The following is a 21,124-nucleotide window of genomic DNA, read 5'->3' as shown; positions in this document are numbered from 1 at the left end:
TGGTATTTTCAATAGCCTCATATGCATGTGAAAGCTGGACAATGAATAAGGAAGACCAAAAAAGAATCGATTCCTTTGAATTATGATGTTGGTGAAAAGTATTGAATATACCACGGGCTGTGAGAAGAACTAACAAATCCGTCTTGGAAGAAATACAGCCAGAATGCTCCTTAGAAGCAAGGATGGTGAGTCTTTCTCTCACATACTTTGGACATGTTATCAGGAGGGACCAGTCCCTGCAGAAGGACATCATGCTTGGTAAAGTAGAGGGTCAGTGAAAAAGAGGAAGACCCTCAGTGAGATGGATTGACATAATGGCTGCAACAATGGGCTCAACCATAACAACCATTGTGAGAATGGTACCGGACAAGGCAGTGTTTCGTTCTGTTGTACATAACATTGTTATGAGTCAGAACTGACTCCAGGGCACCTGACAACAAATACTTTACCAAGCATGATGTCCTTCTCCAGGGATCGGTCCCTCCTGATAACATGTCCGAAGGATAAGTGACGTAGTCTCATCATTCTCGCTTCTAAGGAGCATTCTGGCTATACTTCTTCCAACACAGATTTGTTCATGGTATATTCAACATTCTTTGCCAACACCACAATTCATATGCATCGATTCTTCCTCAGTCTTCCTTATTCATTGTCCAACTTTTGCATGCATATAAGGTGATTGAAAATACCATGGCTTGGGTCAGGTGCACTTTAGTCCTCAAGGTAACATCTTTGCTTTCTAACACTTCAAAGAGGTCTTTTGCAGCAGATTTGCCCAATGCAATACATCGTTTGATTTCTTGACTGCTGCTTCCATGGGAGTTGACTGTGAATCTAAGTAAAATAAAAACTTTGACAACTTCAATCTTTTCTGTTTATCATGATGTTGCTTACTGGTCCAGTTGTAAGGATTTTTGTTTTATGTTGAGGTGTAATTTGTACTGAAGGCTGTAGTCTTTGATCTTCATCAGTAAGTGCCTGAAGTCCTCTTCACTTTCAGCAAGCAAGGTTGTATCATCTGCATATCACAGAAAGTTAATGACTGCAATGCAGCCTCTGAAATAATCTGTAAAAGCTGCATTAGCAGTTGCTATTCATCTTTTTATTTTTAAAAAACAATATGCTTTGCCAATGCAGCTATAGATTTCTCATCAGTTTGGATTACTTACAAATATACTAATCCTAATTTGTGATGATCTTTCAGTTTGACTTACAGTCTCTCAAGGAGAATATAAAATCCTCCATCTAGACATATTAGGTGTGAAATTGTTGTTGTTGCTGTTAGGTGCTGATGAGTCAGTTCCAACTCATAGCAACTCTACGTACAACAGAAGGAAACACTGCCCAGTCCTGTGCCATCCTTACAATCATTGTTATGCTTGAGCCCACTGTTGCAGCCACTGTGTCAGTTCATCTCACTGAAGCGTAATCCATACCAAAGGCCTTAGTCTTTGATCTTAATCAGTAAGTGCTTCCAGTTCTTTTCACTTTCAGCAAGCAAGGTTGTGTCATCTGCATAACACAGTTTGTTAATAAGTCCTCCACCAATCCTGACGCTACGTTCTTCTTCATATAGTCCATCTTCTCGGATTATTTGTTCAGCATCCAGATTGAATAAGTATGGTGAAAGGATGCAACCCTGATGCACACCTTTGTTAACTTTAAATCATGTAGTATTCCCTTGTTCTGTTCGAATGACAGCCTCTTGGTCTAAGTACAGCTTCCTCATGAGCACAGTTAAGTGTTCTGAATTCCCATTCTTCACAGTGTTATCCACACAGTCGAATGCCTTTGCATAGTCAATAAAACACAGGTAAGTATCTTTCTAGTATTCTCTGCTTTCAGCCAAGATCCATCTGACAGCAGGAATGACATCCCTTGATCCACATCCTCTTCTGAATCAGCTCGAATGTCTGGCAGCTCTCTATTGATGTACTGCTGCAACCGTTTTTGAGTTACCTTCAGCAAAATTTTGCTTGTGTGTGATAGTAATGATACTGTTTGATAATTTCCACATTCTACTGGATCGCCTTTCTTTGGAATCGGCTCAGATGCGGGATGTCTTCCAGTCAGTCTGCCAGGCAGCTATCTTCAAATTTCTTGGCATAGATGAGTGAGCACTTCCAGTGTTTCATCCAATTGTTGAAACATCTGAATTGGTATTCTGTCAATTCTTGGATGCTTGTTTTACACCAATGTCTTCTGTTCTTGATCATATGCTATCTCCTGAAATGGCTGAACACTGACCAATTCTTTACAGTACAGAGACTCTGTGTATTCTTTCTATCTTCTTTTGATGCTTCTTAGGTCATTCAATATTTTGTCCACTGAATCCTTCCATAATGCAACCCAAAGCTTTAATTTTTTCTTCAATTCTTTGAGCTTGAGAAATGCTAAGCATGCTCTTCCCTTTGGTTTTCTAACTCCAGGTCTTTGCATATTTCATTATAATATTTTACTTTGTCTTCTCAAGCCACCCTTTTAAATCTTATGTTCAGCTCTTTTATGTCATTATTTCTTCCATTTGCTTTAGCTACTCTACATTCAAGAGCAAGTTTCAGAGTCTCTTCTGACATTTCATTTTGGTCTTTTCTTTCTTTTCCATCTTTTTTATGACCTTCTGCTTTCTTCATGATGTCCTTGATGTCATCCATAACTCCTCTGGTCGTTGGTCATTAGTGTTCAATGCGTCAAATCTATTCTTGAGATGGTCTCAAATTCAGGTGGGTATACTCAAGGTCATACTTCGGTTCTTGTGGACTTGTTTTAATTTTGTTCCATTTCACCTTGAACTTACATATGAGTAATTGATGGTCTGTTCCACAGTTGACCCCTGGCCTTGTTCTGACTGACAATATTGAGCTTCTCAATCATCTCTTTCCACAGATATAGTCTATTTGATTCCTGTGTATTCCATCTGGCAAGGTCCGCGTGTATTTTTGCCATTTATGTTTTTGAAAAAAGGTATTTCCAATGAATACGTCATTGATCTGAAAAATTCTATCATGCGATCTTCTTACGTCGTTTCTATCACCAACGCCATGTTTTCCAACTACTGATCCTTTTTCTTTGTTTCCAACTCTCACATTTCAGTCATCAGTAATTATCAAAACATACATCTTGATTGCATGTTTGATCAAATTCAGACTGCAGAAGTTATTTGATCTCTACATAGTGTCAATTTTGAGACCCGTTGTAGTATATACCATTGATGTATTTTGCAGAGTTCTCAATGGAAATTTTCTAGCTCACTTAAAAGTGAATTACATGGAAATGGAGAGGTTGCACTATTATTAGTCATCTAAAGTTCTTCTTTTTCTTTTAGAGAGAAGCTGTCTTCTCTGAATGGATTGAACTATTACACAGAATCAAACCAATAGTACTTTAAAATACTGTAGGAAGAAACTTTCAGATCCATATTAAAAAGAAGAAAAAGATAATTTATGAGGTACAGAAACTACATCACTAAAGTTAGACAGTAAGAAGATAAGAATATAGATATTCAAAACTGAAAAAAAATAACTAGGACTATTTGAAGGATATTTTTATAAAGCAGCACTTAAAGTAAGACTTTTGTCTATCTATACAAATGAGAAGAATATGAACTCATTAATTACCCCTAATGTAAATTAATATCTTTTTGTTTCCTCTTGGTCAGATGCTTTCTCCCTAGCCCTACCATCAAACTTCGGTTTCTTTTAAAATTAGAATGTTCTTGCTTCTTTGAGAGGCACTGAATGTTGTTTCCACAGAAACAGTTATAACGTCATAATGTCACAGACTATGATTTATGATTATGAACAGACAGACAAGTAAAAAGGCCAAGCAACAGAACATCTCTACAAATATATGAGAGGCCTTTGATGTGTATGTACATTTGTGTGTATGTGTATATATGTTTGTATTAAATTTAAAACAGGGCCTACTGCGTAAGAAACACCACAAAAGTGTTTGATAAATAATAAAACAAACAAAATACTTGGTTGAGAGGCAGCAATGTCTGGTGTTTCAAGAAGAGGTACAGGGTGAGAATATAGATGTGACAGCCATGGCATACAGCTAGTATTTAAAGCCACGGTCCTGGGTGGGATCATGTGTATGGAAAGAGATGAGACGGGGCCCAGTCCAGATCTATGGGGCATTCCATAGATCAAGCAGAGGAGGAGAAGCCAGGAAACTAAGTTAAAAAAGGAGAACATTTGTAAGATCTGAAGAAAACCAGAAAAGTTTTCAAGGAAGCTAACACAAGAAAAGAGTGTTCAAGACAGGCATGGTCAACTGTTTTGAAGTTAAATGAGATAAGAATGGAAAAGTGGCTTCAGGATTTGGAAAATAGAGGTCATTGGTAATCTTAACAGACTCAGTCACAATGGAACAGGGGTATAATATGAATTAAAAATAGAAGATGAAGTGAAGAAGTATAGACAGTCTAAAGATATCTCAAAATGTTTTCCTGTGAAGGGGAGTAGAGACATGGCATAGTAGCTGGAGGGAGATGTGGGGTCGAGAGGATTTTATTATTTTAATACTGGGGATACTAGAATATGTCTACGTACTGTTGGAAAAAAAAAACAGCAGAGAAGGAGAAATTGAATGCAGGAAGGAGGAGGGATACTTGGGAGAGCAAAGTCCTTAAAAAAGCATGAGGGGATGAGATGCAGAGCATAAGTACAAATACGAGCTCAGGATTTATGTCTCTCTTTGAATACCCTAAGCACCTAAAACACTGACTTATAAATAATATTTACTCTGTTGAGTGAATGAACAAATGATCAAGGAACTTTATTACCTTCAAAGAATAATCTCCTAAATTAAAGTTCTTTCATACTGCTGGTTAGGACCCATTAGAAGGTTGCAAAAATCAACACAGTTGCAAAAATCAACATTTAAAAAATGAAATTAAAAAAATCAGGGTACACAACATAGTGTAAGGTGGGTTATTTTGCAAGTATTTATGTGTGTGTGTGTGTGTGTGTGTGTGTGTGTGTAGAAAGGAGCCCTAGTGGTGCAACAGTTAAGCACACAGCTGCTAACAAAGTTTGGTGGTTCAAACCCATCCAACAGCTCTGTAAGAGAAACCTCAGCAATCTGCTCCTGTAAAGATTACAGCCTAGAAAACCCTATGGGGCAGTTCTACTCTATCACACAGGGTTGATATGAGTCGAAAATCAACTCGACCGCACCTAACACATATGTATGTTATTTATATAATAAAAAGATACATGTTAGTATTTGTATACTCTATAGGGTTGCAATGAGTCAGAATCGACTCGACAACAATGGGTTTGGTTTTGGGTTTTTATCATTTTGTAAAATGTATTATTTACTGAGAGTTAGAATAAACAAGTTTGAAAAACACTGTCCTCAATGGTACTCTGGGAACCAAAAGTTTATAATTGTCCCCAAAGTTCTTAATTGCCTGGAAATAGATTAAGTGCTAAGTGAATTGAGTTTATGACCTGATAAATTAATCAATTCAGAAATGTCCTCATTTCCTCATCTTTCCTTTACTCTCCGTGGTATTAATTTATTCTTATTTGTTAGATGCATATGGCATCTTTCCTTCCTTTTGAAAATAAGTTGTGATTAAATGACAATGATTCATGTTTAAAAGAAATTGACGAGTTTTACTCTGCATGACAGGCCTCCCCATTTAATCAACAGGCTAGGCAGCTCAGGAGGTAATAAACCATATTCATTACACTCAAGAAGATACATTTAAAGAGGTGACTAATGAAAAATATGTGAGATGAAAATTAAATTTGTTCCTAAGAAATAATGAAAAAAAAAAAAAGGTAACCTGTCTTGTAAGACAAAACCATTCTAAATATCAAGGTTCTTTAAGGATAAGAAAATAAGAGGATTTATTTTTAAAATAATGGAAAGAAATAACTGCTTCCAAAAGCACAAAATGAACTCTAGTAGCTTGTTGTTAATCATAATAAGAGGAGAAAAATCTATCTGAATAAAGAGAGAAGCAAGATGTTATCTGTCCAAAATATCTTCTCCTCTGCATCTCTTCCCAATGACTTAATATACAGCATATTTTGTACTTATTTACAGCATTTTCTTAGACACGTCTATTCTTTATAATACATATCATAACCAACAAATATTTAGACAAACATTGTAAGCAGGGTAAAATAGTATAAACAACCTATTTAAATGGAAATATAATCCCAGTTCTCAATTTATATGAAATACACTTACTGGTTAAAACTGAAAACTTTTTAAGCCTGATGCATAGAAAAGATATAAAACTAAAACCTCGTTGTCGCTGAATCGATTCCAACTCAGAGTGACCCTATAGGATGGAGCAGATCTGGCCCATAGAGTTTCCAAGGAGCGCCTGGTGGATTCGAACTGCTGACCTTTTGGTTAGCAGCCATAGCTCTTAACCACTACGCCACCAGGGTTTCCTGGAAAACACATAGAAAATACAAACTAATCACTAAATAAGTGGAATGCATAATTTTTTCAATATGCCAGCCAACAGTGAGATCTCTATTTTTATGTCAAAGGGGATGCTGAAAGATATTTAACATAGGTATTTTTGGACAAAAATTATTTTCTACAAAAGAGGAATGATGTTACTTTAGATAATAAAAATGTCTCATACTTTAAGACAACTCAATTCAAAATATTAGAAATTAAAATATAGAAAATAAAATAGTAAGTATCCAAACACAAAAAGATTTATAAAATGGCAACTTCTCTGTCTTAACACAAGAATAGAATAATCTTTCAATTAGTTCTACCAAGTTTACAGGTTTGCTAGTTGTCGTTGTTGTTAGGTGCCATCGAGCTGGCTCTGACTCATAGCAACCCCATATACAACAGAACGAAACACTGCCTGGTCCTGCGCCATCCCCACAAGCATTGTTATGCTTAAGCCCATTGTTGCAGCCACTGTGTCAAACCATCTCATTTACCCTCTGCTTTACCAAGCATGATGTCCTTCTCCAGGGACTGATCCCTCCTGACAACATGTCCAAGGTATGTGAGACGTAGTCTCGCCATCCTGGCTTCTAAGGAGCATTCTGGTTGTACTACTTCCAGGACAGATTTGTTCATTCTTCTGGCAGTCCATGGTATATTCAATATTCTTCTCCAACACCACAATTCAATGGCATCAATTCTTCTTTGGTCTTCTTTATTCACTGTCCAGCTTTCACATGCATAGGAGGCAATTGAAAACACCATAGCTTGGGTCAGGTGCACCTTAGTCTTCAAGGTGGCATCTTTGCTTTTCAACACTTTAAAGAGGTCTTTTGCAGCAGATTTGCCCAATGCAATGCATCTTTTGATTTCTTGACTGCTACTTCCATGGGTGTTGATTGTGGATCCAAGCAAAATGAAATCCTTGACAATGTCAATCTTTTCCCCATTTATCATGATGTTGCTTATTGGTCTAGTTGTGAGGATTTTTGTTTTCTTTATGTTGAGGTGTAATCCATATTGAAGGCTGTGGTTTTTTATCTTCTTCAGTAAGTGTTTAAAGTCCTCTTCACTTTCAGCAAGCAAGGTTGTGTCATCTGCATAATGCAGCTTGTTAATAAGTCTTCCTCCAATCCTGATGCCCCATTCTTCTTCATATAGTCCACCTTCTCGGACTATTTGCTCAGCATACACAACGAATAGGTATGGTGAAAGGATACAACCCTGACGCACACCTTTCCTGACTTTAAATCACAAAGTATTCCATTGTTCTGTTTGGACAACTGCCTCTTGATCTATGTACAGGTTCCTCATAAGCACAACTAAGTGTTCTGGAATTCCCATTCTTTGCAATGTTATCCCTAATTGGTTATGATCCACACAGTTGAATGCCTTTGCGTAGTCAAACATAAAACACAGGTAAACGCCTTTCTGATATTCTCTGCCTTCAGCCAGGATCCATCTGACATCAGCAATGATGTCCTTGGTTCCACGTCCCCTTCTGAATCTGGCCTCAATTTCTGGTAGTTCCCTGTCGATAAACGCACACCCATGTTCATTGCAGTGCTGTTCACAATTGCAAAAAGATGGAAACAACCTAGGTGCCCATCAACAGATGAATGGATAAACAAATTATATTATATTCACACAATGGAATATTACGCAACAATAAAGAATAACGATAAATCCGTGAAACATCTCATAACATGGATAAATCTGGAAGGCATTATACTGAGTGAAATTAGTCGCATAAGGACAAATACTGTACAAGACCACTATTATAAGAATTCAAGTAAAGGTTTAAACACAGAAGAAAACATTCTTTGATGGTTATGAAGGTGGGGAGGGAGGGAGAGGGGTATTTACTAACTAGATAATAGACAAGAATTGGAAGGGTGAAGGGAAAGACAACACACAATACAGGGGAAGTCAGCACGACTGGACTAAACCAAAAGCTAAGAAGTTTCCTGAATACAATCAAACACTTTAAGGGAAAGAGAAGCACGGGTGGGGGTCTGGGGACCATGATTTCAGGGGACATCTAGGTCAATCAACATAACAAAGTTTATTAAAATTCTGCATCCCACTTTGGTGAGTGGCATCTAGGGTCTTAAAAGCTAGCAAGCGGCCATCTAAGATGCATCAATTGCTTCCAACCCACCTGGAGCAAAGGAGAACGAAGAATACCAAAGACACAAGGAAATTATTAGCCCAGGAGACAAAAGGGCCACATAAACTAGAGAGTCTATCAGCCTGAGACCAGAAGAACTAGACGGTGCCTGGCTACCACCAATGACCACCCTAATAGGGAACACAACAGAGGGTCCCTGATGGAGCAGGAGAAAAGTGGGGTGCAGAACACAGATTCTAGTAAAAAGACCAGACGTAATGGTCTGACTGAGACTGGAAAGACCCTGGAAGACATGGCCCCTGGATTCTCTGGTAGCCCCAAACTAAAACCATTCCCAAAGTCAACTCTTCATACAAAGATTAGACTGGACTATAAGACATAAAATAATACTTGTGAAGAGTGTGCTTCTTAGATCAAGTAGATACATGAGTCTAAATGGGCAGCTCCTGTCCAGAGGAGAGATGAGAAGGCAGAAAGGGACAAGAGCTGGTTGAATGGACACAGGAAACCCGGGGTGGAGAGGAGTGTGCTGTCACAGTATGGGGACAGAGCAATTAGGGTCACACAGCAGCGTGTGTATAACTTTTTGTGTGAGAAACTAACTTGAACTATAAACTTTCATTTAAATCACAATAATAAATAAAATAAAATGGCAATTGGTCAATACCACCTAACTTAGTGAAGCACCAGCCTCCAAATATATAGATTTTCATCAGAAGTCTTATCTGTCAGTAGAGATATCTGAAGTGTTGGTGATACATAATGAGGATGAAATATAATCCATAGCAGGAGAAAGGATGAAATGCTTCAGAGAAAGAAAAATGTAACTCTTGAAAACCAATCAGAAAGCTGCAGAGTTACAGCTTCCCGTGCTCACTCTAATACTATTTTCACCCTGTTCTTTTCTCCTTCACACAGAAATATATATATTTGTGTTTCCATTATATATATATGTATACACATATATATACATACATATACATATATACACACACACGTACATACATGTGTGTTGTATGTATATACTCATACACTCAATATTTTAATAGCAGGATATTAGTCACTTGTCTAGGATATTGTAGTTATCAAATAAAGAAAACCATTTTGAAAGTGATTTTCCTGTCTCAGTAGTTCATTTTCTCTTCTATCCTTGGAATAAGAATCAAAATGTTCATACTGCAAGAAATCTCTCTCCAAAGGAATATGGAGAGGTTGATGTACGAATTTTAATCTCATAGGTGATATAACACAACCTTTAAACATTCTTTATTATTAACATCAGGAAATATTCATGGATGTGCATATAATAATGTATTATATACCATATTACATATTTTTAGAAAACCCATCACTAAAATCTTGTGGCCCTGAACATGTTTCCACACCAAGGAGAGAAAGGTTAACTTAGTTTGCCTAGTCTATTGTGATTTTTCTCAAGATTTATTAATTATAATAAATTCCATTTATTGAGCTCCTTCTTATGAGCCATGCATTGTCCCATGATCCATCATTTTACATATAGTATTTCTAAGAATAATATTTCTGAGCCTTACAATATGTCTTTAAGAAGTGTATTATCTTAATTTTATAGATGAGGATAATGAGGCTTAGAGAGCTGTAATAACCAGCCCAAAGTCACAAAAAGCCAGTAAATAAATTACAGAATTAGCATTCAAACCCTACTCCAAGGCCAGGGCTGTTTCTACTCTACCACATTGTCTCCTTTATTAAGCCGATATATTGAAGGTGAAGTGCAACTGCAAAGAGATGGGACTTTATCACGATCTTAATAGTAATCTGTATGGAGCAAGCCAAATCTCTGTAGGAGAAATGTCCCTTTTTCATTTCTTTTCAAGTAATGTCTATGAAAAAATAAAAAGCTATCTATTGTTATATGAAAAAAGGGTAGACTATCAATCTTTTTATCTGGTTTCTTTAGTGTGATCCATTTTCTAGCTTTCAGTCTTCTCTCAAACTTAGGTGCCTCCCTAAAAGCCCCTGAATGTTCCCTTCACCCTAAAAGGTTAGACTTCGCCCAATTCTTTCCAGTTAACAGTGCCCCTGACAGGAAAGAAACCTTTCCTCCTATATTATCCCACAGCATAGGATAGACTAGCCAGTGACTTTAATCATATGCAGAACAGAGAAACACAAGAACGAGAATAAACTGTTTCTGATCTGATAATGCCTAACAGAATGAGACTGGTATATTAACGAACCAGTCAATGGTAAAATATAACTGATAAGCTTTTTTAGTTTCTGTATACTGGGCCTTCTACCTTTAGAAGGTAATGACAAGAGCAATTTGAAATTCGTAATCATAATAACTGCTAACATTTTAGCAACAGAAAATTAAAAGACATAATTACTAACATTTATCGAGAGCTTGCTGTATGCCAAGCACTGTTCCCCATACTTTATATAAATTATGTCATTTATTCCTCACACTGATCTTATTCTGGTAGGTACTATTATTATCTCCATTTTACAGATAAGAAAACAGAGACAGAGAAATATAACCTGCACAGAGACATGACAGTAAGAAGTGAAATTGGGATTAAAATCTAGGCAATATCATAGATTGAACCATACAGTAATATATCCACTCTAGATAAAACCTTACCAAAAAATGATGGACACAAGGCAAGAGCACGATATCTGCCAATGTGAAGTAAAGCCCTTCTGCAAACACATGCTCCAGAGGTGGAAGGTCAGAGGCTTTCACTTTTCTGATGTGAGAAGGCTCCCTGTTGGCAGAGGCTGGATCCTCCTGTGCTGTGAGCTTTGAGAATGCCACTTCCAGTTCCAGGCTCTTGGATGGAGAGTCCAACTCTTCAGATGCTTCCTGATTACAGGCTTTGCTCTTTGTTTTGTCCTTCGCAAGGGAAAGTCCAACTCCAGCAGCCTTCTGTTGCTTCAGCTTCTGCCTACGGAGTTTGTCGTCATTGTGCACTCTGACAGGCTCACTGAGTTTTTTCTCTAGCTGTAATATTTCTACAGGGATTGCTGAGGGCTGTTCAGAAGACTCTCTGATGAAATTCTCAATAGCCGAAGGGATGGTGAGCTCACAAAGCCTGGTCCACTGACTAACCTACAAAACAAAATAAAACAAGAAATGAAAGGATTCTTTACTTCCAACGTAGCTTGAAGAAAAAGTACTTTCTGTTGGGAAATAAGACTGGTTTAGAGAATTTGTCAGGTCTTGGGCTAAATCATCTCTGGGCTACATTTTTATGCTACATCAGAGACATGTTATAGTGCTTCAGAAGTGATAACATTCAGCATTGGGAGGTTCAGCATTCCTGTATCCTTTTACTGAATTAATATTTACTTTCCCAAGCCTTTAAAATAAAAAGAAATAAAAAAGCCATTTCAGACACACTGCTGCTTGAGCTCCTCCTGTTTATATGTAAAACTTCCCTTTAAAAATCCTCAACATACCTAAAATAAAGGTTGAAAAAGCCACTCTCTAATAAAAATATCACTAATTTCTCCAAACCTCATAAATTAAATCTTAAGTTCTTATTTTCCAATACTGCATTGAAATATTGGCACACGTGAAGGGCTACTTTAACTATTTCATTGGTTTCTGTGGGTTTTTTAAATAAATGAAAATTTGGTTCCCAACAGGAAGTTAAAATAAATGTTCAAGTGAACGTGCCATCAGTCACTCTGTGGTTTAAATAACAGTGGGAGAGACAATATACTTACTTCAGCACAGGCTTTCAAGCAAGTCTTTTTAAAACCCAGTAGTTCCAAAATTTCCTTCTTTGAGGGATCAGCTTCATATGATTTCTGAATTATGTGTCTTAATACAACAGCCAGTCCTGCTCTACAAAAATTGCCTGGTCTTTCCACCGCTGCAGGTAAACAACAATTCTGGACTATTGATGGAAGCTCTTCCCTTGAAATAATCTGTGTTTCGACATCCTGGGGCAATACATTTTTTATTTGGGAAATGTCTGTACTTTCTCTGGTGAGGACCAAGCAAACTTTAAAGATTTTGCAGTCACAGTACAACAACAAAAATACAGTTACAGATGTATGGAGAGGAAAGATGCATCCTTCTGTTTGATGAGACAAGTCCAGATAGAGATATTCTTCTGTAAGACTTTTCTTAATGCCTTTCATTTTCTTCTTTCATTGGTTCACCTGAAGCATAAATTGAAGTGGTTATAGGCCTTAAATTATAGTAAAGCAGAAACTAACATAATGAACATTTTAAAAGTAATAATTTGTGGTAGATAACAGTCTATAGAATTTGTTCCTGAAGACTGATACATGGTTTCCAAAAGAAAGATCTGGACCCTGTGCAATTAACTAGTCTTGGGGTGATTTTACATGTCTTAGAGTGATTTTATATCCAACTCCTTTAAAATATTCCTCGGCTGTCTTGCAATAGAACTTCCCGATCAAGTACTTTGGTTTCTCGCTGGAGGTGAGAACAGAGGAGGTAAATACAATGGGAAAGAAGAAATCAACCAAGAATACCAAGAGTTGTCTGGAAATAATAAGAGCCTTGAGAAATTTTGACAAGGTTGGGCCTCCCTGAATAATCAACATGCCTCCCACATGGCTTCTGTTTTATGACCCTACAAAATAATAATCAGTGGAGTATATTCATTCCCTCATGAGAAATGGATTCTCCTAAAGTAAGTGGGCTTTAATATGTGGTTAGGTGTTGAGTAGTGAATCACAACAGGAAAATGTTTGAATTTCCCCATAACATAAATATTGATAGCTATTTCAAACTTAACATGTCCAAAAGCAAGTTCCTTATTCTCCTCCACTCCCAAAACCTGCTCCTCATGTGTCTTACCCACCTGCAGACGCTCAGGCCAAAAAAACCTTGGGAGTCATCCTTACTCTTTTCTTTCACATCCCCATAACCAATCCATCAAAAAAATTATGTTGATGCTACTTTCAATATATATCCAGAATCTGATCACATTATCTCCACGCCTCTTCCAGACTATAGGATTTGCCACCTAGTTGGTTTCTCTGCCTTTTTTGTTCTAGCTACTTCTAGTCTATTTTCAACAGAGCAGCCAAAGCGATCCTATTAAAACAGTAGTTAGATCATGTCATACTCCACTCAGAACCCTCTAACGTCTCCCTTCACACTCAGAGTAAGAGCCAAACTCCTTATAGTGGCCTCCAAAGCCCTCCATGATCTAATCCTATTATGTGTCTGGATTCATCTCAACTCTACTCAGGTCTCATACTGCTCCAGCCAAACTGGCTTGTTATTCCTCTAAAACACTAAGCACATTCCCACTTCACAGCCTTTTCACATGCACAGATGTTTCCATTCCCTTACCTCCTTCAGATTTTTACTTCTTACTGAGACCCAACCCACTCCAATCCCCCAAAAAAGCCTTTGTAACCCTTCTATGCTTTATTTTTCTCGATAGCATTTATCATTGTTATACTATATGTTTATTTTATTATCTGTCTACTCCAGTTAGAATGTTCCACGAAATGAGAAATTTTGTTTTGTTCATTCCTATACGTAGAATGGAACAGCCCTGGTGGCGCAGTGGTTAAGCACTCTGCTGCTAACCGAAAGGTGGACAGTTCCAACCTACCAGCCACTCTGGAAGAAAGATGTGGCAGTCTGCTTCCATAAAGATTTACAGCCTTGGAAATCCTACCGGGCAGTTCTACTATGTCCTATAGGGTCACTATGAGTCAGAATCAACTCCACAGCAACAATTTTTTTTTTTTTTTTTAGATACCTAGACCAAGGCCCGGCATATAAACAAATAGTATTTGTTGAATGAATGCATGGATTACTACACACACTGGTTACCTTAAAGATGTAAATATGTACAATCTTGAGGTCTAATTATTTGTGGGTGTTTTCAAGTCATATTCCTTAAGGCCTTTGTATCATGGCTTTTTTTGATTAATACATTTCCTGGGTCCAAAATTCCCCACGTTCTAATCCATAAATCGCTACTCTAAAATTAACACTAGATGGCACTCTTTAAAAGCATTCAGCATGGAAGCACGTTATAGGAAGATGGCATATTAAAGGAATTATTTTAAAAGCGTTTTAAAAGTGCATATGAAAATCACTTTTGCATTTAAGTGTATTTGAAAATTTTGTGTACCCTGAATTTTAGGGAACTTTCAACATACTAAATTTCCTTTAATATTCTAAATTCCCTGATTTTTTTTTTTTTTTTTTTAAATCTAAAGCAATAGTCAAACACTTTTTAAGCTTCTTGGTCCTCAATGTTTCTATTAAATAGGTAATCACCCATTATAATAAATGGATGTAGTTAGCAAAGTACTCTTAGGAAACCTTTTTATAATGCAAATAATCACTAGGAAAAAAAAAAAAAACCTGTTGCCCTCCAATCAATTTCAACTCATAGCAACCCTACCAATATTTTGTTGTATTTATTAAAACATAACAGATATGCACCATGAGCTGTAACTTCTTTAAAAGATTAGCTAGAGAAAACTATTTCAAGTAATTTAGGAGTAACAACTTTTTAGCCCATGGAAATCATTTTCTCCCTGAGTTTAATTACCTGAGGGAGGGTATTTGTTTGGCAGCTAGAACTGATTTTAAAACATATTAAGGGGATTTATTAAAGTTCCTAGGCAAAAAGAACCAACCACATTTTCTAGGAATTGATGTCTCTTTGAGGAGTTTGCCCCTAGAAAGCTATTGCTGATTAATTTATTAATCCTCTTAATTCCCTCTTCTGACAGTAAGATATTATAAAGAACATCCCTACGAACTTCAAGAAGGCAGATTTGAAAGAAAACATGATGGATCCCCTCAATTGCCCAACAGTCTAGGCAAGAGTAATTATGAGGCAGTCCTGCTAACATTTTTTAATTGAAAACAATGCTGTGGTATTTTACAGCTCTTGTTGGATTAGGATATGTAGAAATACAAAAAATTAGAGTACATGTATATTTGCCACTTTCTAAGGAACATAAAACCAAAAAAAAAAAAAACCCGTTGCCTCAAGTTGATCCCGACTCACAATGACCCTGTAAGACAGAGCAGGGCAGAGGGTTTCCAAGGAGCACCTCGTGGATTCGAACTGTCGACCTTTTGGTTGGCAGCCAAACTCTTAACCACTACGCCACGAGGGTTTCCAAGGAACATAAGAAACTTGAGAAGTGGCTTTTACATATTCTATAAACCCTTCTCACTGTGAGCACTTAATAAATGCTAAATGTCAACAAAATAGAATAGCAATAACCTGCCCATGGAGATATCTAAAAATTAATGAGATGCCTGAGAGAAAATGCGAAGTACTGTAGATTTTTAATATAATTTTTTCTCCAATATAGATGTTGGTGTTCTTTTCCTGAGATATTAAAAATGTGACTTAATGATCTTGGAGTTTAAAAAAAGTTACTTCCCCTGGACAATTTTTCCCCACTAAGTACTAATGTAATTTCTAAAATAAATATTAAGACAACTTGTACAAATGTGATATGTTTTTGGCTTGCACTGTGTCTTCAGTTTTTCAAGAGAGTAGAACACAGTATTTGCTTAAAGTTTACGAACATGCTAGGCAAAGAAATCCATCTTCTTTTCTTCCCCATTTCTACCAGAATTCCATAATCCATTAATTTTGTGTCATGACCTTTAAGGAGGTAGCTACTACAGAATCATCTTCTGGGGCTCCAGGGCTTCTGGGCGCAGCTCATGTTACTCTGTATTACACTCCTGCCAAGCACAGCAATAGTGTCATTTGCTCTTTCTCTGAGATTTGATAGGTGCCATATTGCAACTGCTACTGAGGAGTGAAAAAGCAACAGACAAAACCCACAAAATTCAAGGGCTGAACAGAGCTGGTAAAGTGTGCATCTTCTCCCTGGACATGCCAGTTTGCTTGGAAAATCTTGCCACAGAGGGACGAAGTAGGTAAATTAAATACTGAAGCCTTGGTTTCTTTACTTGGGAATCTTCAAAGACATTTTTAAATGACTGAACTAGTCACAGGTTTAAGATTTTAAGCATTAGACTTTTCTGCATTCTCATTCTAATGAATATATCTTGACTTTGATAAATTGAAACATTTCACATATGAAAAGGGAAATGAGTTTTATGAGTTTTACTTCACCCCGTGTATATATAGAGGCAGAATGAGAAAAAAATAAGCATACCACTCCATAAAATGGAAAAAGCATTTCTGAAAGTTTTGTGTTCAAGTCAGGATCTGCAGCAACTAAATATTACCTAATAAGTTGATAAATTATATATTACACAACAGACAATGCCAAGAAAATTATATAACTGCAGCAAAATATTATGCAGATCTTTTTTTTAAATAAGACAATCACTATGCCTAGAATTTGCTAGAAATATAATAAATGTTAGATGAATAAACAAAGCGTATTATTTGAAACAGTATTAGATTTTGTTGTCCATCTACTATTTGTTGACCATGCAGAATGTTTATACATTACTTCTAATCCTCACAATCCTTAAAATACATTTTATTTCCAATTTATGGATGAGAACTGTACATCAAACAAAAAGTATTAGTCAAACCATTCTTATTTGAAAACACTCAGAAAAAATATTTTTATAATATAAAATAGCACTATTTTGTAAGTTCAGAATTTTATAAGTTGAAGCATATAACTTTATTGCAGCAACAATTTCACCAAAGCAAAACTCATCACCAGTTACAGTTATTCTCAGCAAGTGTGCTGGTCTCAGTAATTCTTGATGAAAATCTCCATTCTGAAGGCAGGGTTACTGGGCAATTTTCAACACTGGATTAAGTTCTCTGGCAGTTACTTCCTGATCCCCTTTACCGGATCCTCAGACTTTTCAGTGACCCATGGCTCAGTGCTTTGCCCTCATCTCAATCCACACTCACTTCTTCGATCTGAGGCTTTCAAACTTTCCGATCATGCCACACAGTAAAAAATAAATTTTATATTGCAACTCACTGCACACTGGTGGCGCAGTGGTTAAAACAATCGACTGCAAATCAAAAGGTGAGCGGTTCAAAACCACCAGTGGCTCCACGGGATAAAGATGTGGCAGTCTTCTTCCATAGAGATCTACAGCCTTGGAAACCTTATGGGGTCACTATGAGTCAGAATTAACCCAATGGCAGTGGGTTTGGCTTTTGGTTTTTCACACTGATGGTGCAACAGTTAAGTGCTTGGCTGCTAACCAAAAGGCTGGCAGTTCAAACATACCCAGTGGCTCCACAGGAGAAAAACCTGGTAACATGCTCCCGTAAAGATTACAGCCTAGAAAACAGGGACTTGATCTATTTTACTTACTGCAGTCTCTCCAACAACTTTTAGTTCAACGAATGAATAAAAATACATAACTGAGTATCAGTAATGACAGTAACGAGAGTCTTCCTGAGAATTTGTCTCAGTACAACATAAACCTCAATCCTCGTAACATCATTCTTTTTAAATTAATAAATCTATTTTAAAGGTCAGCCAAAGTGTAAATTAAAATGAAGAAACAGAATCATCTCTGTGAGCTGAACTGGAAAAAGTATAACTGGAATCCATACTAACTTCTAAATAAAAAAATCATAGATAGAAGTTTTGATGTGTATTGACATTCAGGCAGGAGAACTAGGGATGTAACCAAAGTTTATATACCTAACAAGAATATATGTACACCAAGAAAGATATAGTCATGGATAAGCACTCAGACTTGAGCCAGACTAACTGGGTTCAAATCCTGGATGATACTTTGTAGCTGTACAAAACCTTTTTGTGCATTAGTTTCCTCATTTGTAAAACGGGGATAATAGTACCTACCATATAGTGTGTTATGCGAACAGAACAATATCTGTGACATAGTAAGCCCCTAAGTATTCAGTATTACAGTTGTTGTGCCATCTACTCAATTTTCGACTCATAGCGACTCCATGTGACAGACTAGAAAACCCCATCACTATTATTAGTCATTTATTACTTATCCCCAAATTCCTAATCCATTAACACTATTAAAAGAAACAAACTTTTGGTGGGCAAAACCCAAACTATGCTTTTTATATTTCCAAACTTCTTCCCAGGAAAGGTAAGGATTCATGATAAACTAAAAAGGCTGTTTTTCAAATACTTGGGGGGGAAGGGAGAAGGGGGGAAGTGTTACTCAGGTTAAAAGCCAGGGAGTCACAAACGGTAGAATATAAAAGTGAAACCCTTAGTCTGCGTACACTTTTTTATTATACAAAATAAGTAGTCTGACACAGTTTACAAGTATAAAAATTTTATAAATTAATTTTTCCTGAAGATTAAAATTTAAATTTAAACTGGTTTAAATTCCCTCCTACATCAAGCTCTCAACATTATGAATGTAAGAATTTAGTCTGTTTTACACATTCCACAAAACAACACTAATTATTTGGTTGCAGAATCCCATTCATTCTTACAATAATACAGATTTAAAAAAAAAAAAAAAAAAACTCTCGCCCCTAGAGATATACATAACAGCAAATTACTTTAAATACTGGAAGTTGAAAAAGGAAAAAACTGAGCTTCTTCAGAACTCATTACGTTACATAACGTGAGGATAGTCAAGTCCTAAAGGACAAAAACCTATAAATTAGATGTTTTCTTATGTGGAAAAGAAGTATTAAAAAAAAAGAAAAGTTTAAAAGTAAAAAGCGTACAGTAACCTTAGCCATAAGGAAAATGTGTTAGCTTCTCTCTGGAGAATCAGGGGATCATCTGTTGCCATGGAATCATAATCCTTGCAGCTAAACCTGACCTCATAATTAAAAGGGATCCACACTGTGAATGCTAATATGTTTGAAGCATCAGGAGGACTGAAATAAAATTACTGAATTCCCACAGCAAGCAATACCTGTGCTTGTTTTGATCTTAAAGGTTTAAATCCCTGCATCCCAAGTACTAATCATATCAGAATTCACTAAGATGCTTTGAATACTTGAGGGTAAAAACAAAACAACACATATGCAGGGAACTATACACCATCAACTTTTCAGTTGCCTGGCCCCCTAATTTGTTGAGTTTCAAGGTCTGTTAGATCTTCGCTGTTAGAAAGGCCAATTGGATGGACAGTATTTATTATTTCAAACTGCAGGTGATGATGCAAAAGCTACAAACTAAAAACTTACAAGGAACACTACATGGAGTAGAAGTGTAAAGAAAATAAAAGCAATTATCACACAACTCTCAAATCTTGATTTTTTAACTTATTTTTGAAGTTAGACATCTTAAAGTGATGCCTTCGAGTATAACTCAACACAATTTCAAGTAATGAGTATGCTAAAAGCAATCCTTGGTGTATGTGCCCCATCAGAGTTTAAAAAACAAAAACCAAACAAAAAATCACATAGCTTAATGTTTGATTTATTAAATATGACAGCAAAGCACTCAGTTATTGTTTTAACAAAGAATTTATTTTCACAATATTTAAATGAGGTTCACATGTTTTAAATTGTCACATATCTAGTTCTTGCCAGCTTTTGCATTTTCTCCTGTAAACACTGTTCCTATAGAAAAACTTCGGAAAAAAATAGAAGTACACTACCCTCTTTATTAATAATTTATCTCAAAATATATTATTAAATGCTGGCAATCTCTTGGTATTCAAAAACAAGGGATGGTATCATGGCACTAAGAGATCCTAGCATTAAGAATGAAGGGGGAAAAAAAGGTCACCTAATTCCAAAACCAGGTGAGAATTGAGATGGGAATATTTGTACTTTCATGCTTAAAAAAAAAAAATGTTCCCGCAAGTTAAACCCAAGCTTTCTATGTAAGTTAAAAAAGAAGAGGAACACTGTTTTGACGGTGTAACATAAGCAAACTGCCCAAAATGAGGCAATTCCTCTGAAGCAACGGTTTTGTAGTATTCACATACAACTGTTTTCTCCAATCAGGAAGGGCTGGAATGAAAAACCAAGTGTCAAAGAGAAAAAGCTAAAGCGTGATCCAGAAAGTCTTGAAACTACACTTAAAGGCAAACGGCAAGCGACCCCACAGACCTTCTACAGTTGGAAGCTAATCCATTTCCCCATCGGCAGAGGAAACCATGGGGACTGGGCCGAGGAAAACGTGGAAACGCGTAAAACTGAGAAGTAGCCCCAAGCCCTCCGCCCGTACCCCCAGATCCCGTGTCTAAAGACGCCGAGGCGGCCGCAAGGCTGGAGAAAAATCGGGACACTGATTCCAAGCCCTCGCCCTTCCCGCCCTTCCCCCGCATCCTCAGTCCCGTCGACCCACGACACCAAGAGCAGTCATTGAAAGGTCGCAGGGCTGGGGAACCGGCGGCCCGAGCGCCCTCTTTACCTGGTCGCAGAGGCGCGGCCAGGCAGGGAGGGTGCGTGAGCGTGCCGGCGACGCTGGCCGCCTGCGCTTTCCCGTCCCGCCCGAGCCGGGATTCCGAGGCTGCTTCTGGGAGCCGCCTCCTGCGGACCACTAGCTTCTACAGGGACCGAGAAAGAAACAGCAGGTCACGCGTCTGGGAAATACCGGCGTTCGTCGTCATTCATAATCCAGCGGACCGGAAACGGGTGCGTCACTTCCTGCTATCGCACTTTCAAAACGTTCCCCCCTCCGCCCTGC

At 37.3% G+C, this 21,124-nt stretch overlaps 1 protein-coding gene across 3 annotated transcripts in view; it reads right to left on the bottom strand.

Moving 5' to 3' along the window:
* Nucleotides 1-21,109, bottom strand: part of LOC111818984 (glutathione S-transferase C-terminal domain-containing protein-like) — a 62,520-nt gene extending 41,411 nt beyond the window's left edge. For 2 of the 3 annotated variants that reach the window (XM_023734767.1, XM_023734766.1), the window contains exons 1-3: nt 20,849-21,109; nt 12,281-12,721; nt 11,193-11,660 (exon numbers count right to left, since the gene is read on the bottom strand). In XM_023734767.1, the coding sequence (XP_023590535.1) occupies nt 11,193-11,660; nt 12,281-12,700 (888 nt within the window). In that variant the 5' untranslated portion in view covers nt 12,701-12,721; nt 20,849-21,109. The remainder of the gene's footprint in view (nt 1-11,192; nt 11,661-12,280; nt 12,722-20,848) is intronic. The other variant, XM_023734768.1, reaches the window with a different exon arrangement.
* Nucleotides 21,110-21,124: the final 15 nt, after the last annotated feature.

Source organism: Trichechus manatus, unplaced genomic scaffold (genome assembly GCF_000243295.1).
Source record: "Trichechus manatus latirostris isolate Lorelei unplaced genomic scaffold, TriManLat1.0 scaffold00071, whole genome shotgun sequence".
Taxonomy (NCBI): Eukaryota; Metazoa; Chordata; class Mammalia; order Sirenia; family Trichechidae; genus Trichechus; species Trichechus manatus.
Note: the sequence above shows the minus strand (reverse complement) of the source record. Positions and strands in the feature narration are given on the sequence as shown.